Source organism: Olea europaea, chromosome 16 (assembly GCF_002742605.1).
Source record: "Olea europaea var. sylvestris chromosome 16, O_europaea_v1, whole genome shotgun sequence".
Classification (NCBI taxonomy): domain Eukaryota; kingdom Viridiplantae; phylum Streptophyta; class Magnoliopsida; order Lamiales; family Oleaceae; genus Olea; species Olea europaea.
The window spans coordinates 3,114,172-3,120,295 of NC_036252.1; the positions used below are offsets into that span (position 1 = coordinate 3,114,172).

General features: G+C 33.9%; 1 protein-coding gene and 1 long non-coding RNA gene across 2 annotated transcripts in view; one reads left to right on the forward strand and one right to left on the reverse strand.

The window, feature by feature from the left end:
• Nucleotides 1-3,796, forward strand: part of LOC111411726 (cytochrome P450 704C1-like) — a 5,061-nt gene extending 1,265 nt beyond the window's left edge. Inside the window, exons 2-6 of the mRNA XM_023042303.1 lie at nt 1,143-1,358; nt 1,444-1,734; nt 1,917-2,243; nt 2,868-3,071; nt 3,434-3,796. Coding sequence (XP_022898071.1) covers nt 1,143-1,358; nt 1,444-1,734; nt 1,917-2,243; nt 2,868-3,071; nt 3,434-3,619 — 1,224 coding nt within the window. The 3' untranslated portion in view covers nt 3,620-3,796. The remainder of the gene's footprint in view (nt 1-1,142; nt 1,359-1,443; nt 1,735-1,916; nt 2,244-2,867; nt 3,072-3,433) is intronic.
• A 427-nt stretch (nt 3,797-4,223) lies between these two features.
• Nucleotides 4,224-5,150, reverse strand: LOC111411727. Its single transcript, XR_002705887.1, has 2 exons — nt 4,848-5,150; nt 4,224-4,764 (listed from the first exon to the last, which is right to left on the reverse strand). It is a non-coding gene; the product is annotated as an uncharacterized LOC111411727 (long non-coding RNA).
• Nucleotides 5,151-6,124: the final 974 nt, after the last annotated feature.

Below are 6,124 nucleotides of genomic sequence, written 5' to 3' on the forward strand. Positions count from 1 at the left end.
AATATTGCTGGGGTGTAGTGAGGAAAAGCAAGGGGAAGGGCTCATTGAAATATGAAAAGGGCATTTTAAACATAATTTCGAAAAATAAGGTCTTAGAGCATCTCCACGAGGCTCTTTAATTATAAGATGCTCTCTAGTTTTTAAAAAAAAAAAACTCTTAAAATTATACTCTAAGAGACTTTTTAAATTAATATTTAAAGATCATCTCCAAGGAACTCTTTAAATATAAGATTCTCTCTATTTTAAAGAGTCAACGCTTAAAATTATGCTTAAAGAGACTCTTTAAATTAATATTTGAATCTAGAGATTGAGTTTGACTATTTATAATTAAATGCATTTAAAGTATTTCAATTATAAACGTAGGAAAATAATTTGAAGGGAAACTATTTAAAATAAAAGATATAACAAACAATGAATATTTTTTGGGAGCAGTAAAATAAGTGTTAAATATAAAATGTCTATTGGAGCACTTAAAAATTTCTACTCTCTATATTGTAGAATATGTTTTTTAAAAATAAAGAGTCTTGGAAATGCTCTAAAATAGATCTATTCTCTATAATTAAACTTTTAAAGTATTTCATTTTTCATTGAAAAATGATATAATAATTTGGAGGAAAACTAGTGAACAGAAAATATAGGGAAAGACAATAAATATTTTTTGGGAGTAGTAAAATTAAGTGTTAATAATAAAGAGCTTGCTGGAGCACTTAAAAATTTTTACCCTCTAAATTTATAGACGCTCTTTGAATTGCAAAATATACTCTTTAAAAATAAAGTCTATTGAAGATGCTCATATTCCATTTTCTCTCTATAACTTGATCCTTCCCAGACAACCTCAAGAATTTATTGAGAGATACAAATGAGACTGAAAATTTGCTAAAATAGCCAATGAGAAATTTCTCTAATTTAAAAACTATAACTACAATAAAACCAAGTCATGACTCCTTTTTAAATTTACATCTAGAAACAGTACATAATTTTGATGGGATGTCCATAATTGGGTGTAGTCTCCATCATCTACATAGCATGAGAATTTTTGTGAGTAAAATGGTAAGCTCATGCCCTGTACTTATTTATATTCACCATCAGTTCTAGAATACTACAGCACGGGCTTGTAATTCAAGGATTTATGTTTTTTACAGGGATCATATAATTACCACATTCTAAGTGGTCTATTAGGTGATGGGATTTTCACTGTTGATGGTGACAAGTGGCGGGAGCAGAGAAAGGTATCAAGCTATGAATTCTCTGCAAGGGTATTGAGAGACTTTAGCACTATAGTCTTTAGAAAAAATGTTGCCAAGCTTGCTAACGTAGTGTCTGAAGCTGCAAACTCCAACCAAACAATGGACATTCAAGTGAGGTTCTGCGACTCATAACTTCCCCAGTCGAACAAATCCCCTTAAATTTGATCTGACAACTAACCTATGCAAAAAAATGCAGGCTCTGTTTATGAAATCAACTTTAGATTCTATCTTCAAAGTTGCCTTTGGAGTTGAGTTAGACAGCATGTGTGGTTCAAGTGAAGAAGGTGCCAAATTTGGCGAAGCTTTTGACAATGCAAGTGCAATGACTCTTTGGAGATATGTTGATATTTTCTGGAAGATGAAAAAAGCTTTTAATGTTGGATCAGAAGCGAAGTTGAAGAAAAATATTCGAGTAATTGATGATTTTGTATATAAGTTGATTCAGACTAAAGTTGAGGAAATGCACAAGTCAAAGAATGATTCTTCTGTAGGTGAACCAATTTAAAGATTCTACCTTAGAGCATGTTTGGCTAAGCCTAAAAAATGAGTAAAGTTATTTACATCATGTTTGGATAAGTTACTTTTAAGTAACTTTGCTTTTTTAGACATAGTCAAACGAGGTCTTAGTCGAATGTCATTGAATAATTAGATATTGTTGTCGTGTGCCAGATGGAGCTACAGAAAGAAGACATTTTAACAAGATTCTTGCAGTTCAATGAGGCGGATCCAAAATACTTGAGGGATATAATATTGAACTTCATAATAGCTGGGAAAGACACAACAGCAACTGCTCTCTCCTGGTTTATTTACGTCCTTTGCAAACATCCTCTTGTACAGGAAAAGGTGGCACGAGAAATAAAAGAAGCGACAAAAACAGAAAAGGTTGTGGATGTTTCAGAATTTGCTTCCAGTGTGAGTGAAGAAGCTTTGGAGAAGATGCATTACCTTCATGCAGCATTGACTGAAACCCTCAGACTCTATCCTGCTGTTCCTGTGGTATGAAGATTCACTGTTTTTGAGCTAATATCTCACTTCCATAATACGAAGCAAAACCATACCACTAAATCTACAGATAAGTTCAGGAAAAATGAAAATACGTCGGATTGATTATGTGAAATTGACTTCATTGGACGAAAAATAGTTCAGGATACTTCTCCCATTTCATCTGGATCAATGATTACACTCCATTATTACATATACTAGGACAGGTTAGAAATCACATTTTTGAGTTCATTCTTTTGCCCTACTACAGAACTTCTGAGGATACTTATAATATTGTTGAATACGTGCTCGAGATGGGCCAATATGGTTACTGGATTTTCTTTAATTGAAACCTGGGATCAGTTTGATTCAGGTGGTTGCAATTTTTTTTATAGCCCTTTAATAATTATCTTTGTTTAGTATCTTTAACTCTTTCTATGGTTCTTGAGCACCAATTTTGAAATTAATCCTTGTTGAATTTCTTTGCTAATGTGAACTTCAGTTTCGTTTTCATATATTTGAATTGTCAAGTTTTATGCATTAAAAGGTAGTTTCTAAGCATATTATATAAGAAGCCAGCTACACTCACCACTTACAACTAATTATACGATTATGATTTAAAATTTGCCATAATTCCAGGATGCAAAACAATGCTTGTCTGATGACATAATGCCAGATGGGTTCTGTGTGAATAAAGGGGATTTTGTGGCTTACCAACCATATGCAATGGGAAGAATGAGATTTTTATGGGGTGACGATGCAGAAGACTTCAGACCAGAAAGATGGATGGACGAAAAAGGTTTCTTCAAGCAGGAGAGCCCCTTCAAATTTACAGCCTTTCAGGTTAGTTGAAAGGATATTAAAATTAATATAATCTTGTTGTTACATTAATTATTCAAGCTTCCAGTTTTCAAAACTTTTAATAGAGTGAAAAAAAAAAAATTGTATTAATAATCAAGCATTAAGGTTTTATGACATGAAGATTTTCACATTTAACATATTTTTTGCTCTTAAAAAATAAAAATAAAAATTAAGTGATACATTTAGTCCATGTGAAAGTTGAAAGATCACTGAAACTTTAATTCTTTTTGCTCATGGAATATCACCTGCATTGACATATTTATTCATGTGGTCATACTATCTCTTTAACAATAAAGGAAACATCTGATTCTTGTAAACAAACGTGAAATTCTGATGATGAACAGGCAGGCCCAAGAATTTGTTTGGGGAAGGAATTTGCGTATAGGCAGATGAAGATTTTCTCAACTGTTCTGCTACGATACTTCGTGTTCAAATTGAGTGACAGTCGAAAGCCAGTAAACTACAGAACAATGATCAATCTTCATATCGATGGCGGACTTCATGTTCGTGCCTTCCACAGAGTAGACTAGCTACCTCAAAACGGAGGTTGCTGTGTAATTTGTATATTTAAGGGCAAAATCGTAGCACAAAAGTTAGAACTTGAAAAAATGTCCATATGATATTGGCATATTACTCTGTAACCACCCTACTCAGTGTACTCAAGATGTTTTTACGTCAATAATAAATTTTTGTTCACCTGAATTTTATTTCGTCGCTTCACGTAAATCATTGTCAAATCCAAGAAGATCTCAGACCAAGTTTTGCACCCCAACAAAATATATATCAAATTTATAACATGCGATTTAGGCACCACTCTCCTCTACTTACAATTTATAACATGCGAATTAGTATATGACGGATGTCAATTACAAAGTGTCTGACAACTTGGCTTGTACAACAAGGACTCGTAATAACTCGAGCATCTGCGTCCAAATTGTCAGTATACTAACATATTTTTATTGTATCCTCCAAAATTTGAACCCAAAACATCTGTATCATAAGAGACTTAAGTTGGGATGTGATAAAAATCTATCAGGGATAAGATGAGTAGAATTTCTCTCAAAGCAAACAATATGTATGATATAACAACTCGGGCACAAAGACTTAACAACTCGGGCACGAAGACTCGAGTGATTACGATAAAAAATAACAGCTGCATTTTGATAATTGTGTCTAGTGTCACCAACAATATGCCTTATTAAGAAAAGTAATACAATTTTGCTAATAAGATAAGATAGGCACACAAAACTCGTGCAGCAACAAACTATGGCTGGATTAAATAACATTGAGAATTGAACTGGGTTACAGGGTCTGGGATACCATTCCATTTGCACAAGTATTAAAAAGTATACACCTTGTGCCATGATGATGATAGGTGTAAATAATTCGAGTCGGTAACATAAATAGGTTGCTCGCATTCATTGCTATAAAGCTGGACACCAATTAGAGATTTCAGATGCCTCAGAATCGTGTGAATATACGTAGAGCTTGCTCATATGCCACACGGGTGAAAGGTATCTTTTCTCTGTTTGGTCGACTATAATGATGGTGGCACATTCATAGACAGAGGAAGCTGAAATCCAGGCCTTGAAATCCATCCCTTCCGATTCCTGTAGGCATCAACTGCCTGTAAACGGAGCCTTTCTCGTGAAGCATCCTGAACAGTCTTCAAACCCTTTGTTACAGCCAGAAAACTGTGGTTAATATAAAAATTATCATTGTGTGTGAATCTTATAGAACAAATGAAGAACTGGATACCTTGGGAAATGCAACTAACTTAGGTGGTGCTTCAACAATATCTCCAAATTTTATTTTTTCATGGCCCTGAAAGTCTACATTCTCTTCTTTGGCTTTCTTGTTTTTCTTTTTCCTTGCTTCCAAGCGCCTGCATAAATTGTCAACCCAATTATGCAGTTCTAATATTACTCTCCATTTATTTTCAATTCGCCTACCGTGATGGCCGAAGTTCTATATATATTTTTTTGTTGTCTAAAAAGTCCCAGTTTAAGCATTAAACATCTAATTTGACCTTACTAAAAATGGAATTTACCTTCCATAAAGCATATCTTCCTCAGGCAATTATACGGTTTTGAAATATTTGCATGACAATGGACAAATGCTATCAGAATAAAGACAAGAATATCTTCCTAACGAGGCCCCTTTCATAAGAGGGATACTATCTCGGTAGAACAAGTTACAAGAGGAAGAGGTAAGCCAAAACTAACATAGTTTTTTTTTTGCAATTGCTGATGATCTAATTGTTTTATATCTTCCACTAAATCTAGCAACAAATCAAACAGAGTGGTGAAAAGGATTCACATAGAAATCCCCGGATTTACAGCAAAGTGCAGGCAAGACTTAGTTTGTTGTTGTCATCGTTGTCAACTATTTACAACTACTGGGTATTCTAATTGGCCATCACAATTCAAAAACAAAACCAAGATTAGTCTTCTGCTACAACTCAAAGTCACCATAACAGCATTCATTGCAATTAATCACCATAAAATGAAGAAGCGAACATCCCGTCGAAACCCAAAAATATTCAATACAGCTATAATCCAACTATAATTCCTCCTTTACCCAGCTTATAACTATTTGTAGAAACAAAGGACTCAAGATATAAATTCACTATCCAAACAAACTAAATCACACAATTTTTCCGTTTTTCACAAGAATGAAAAATTTATCTACAGTCTCACCTTGTCTCCACCACCACCACCATTTCCCCTCTCACTTCTTACACCATCCAATGACTGTTTTCCAGCCCCTGAAATCACAATATATAAATTATACACAAAACACCCACCCAAAAAAACAAAGATAAAGATCCTATTTTCAGATAATAGATACACTCAAATCATTAGAGGCTCATGGACGCACACAGAGTTCAACAATAAGTAAAAACAAAAACACAGAAATAGTCACATCATAAAAACCCACAAAAATCCCAGATAGTACAATTGCATATATACATACATAGAAACATAAGCATACATATGCACACACATACCTGTTAAAGACATGATTTTCCGGAG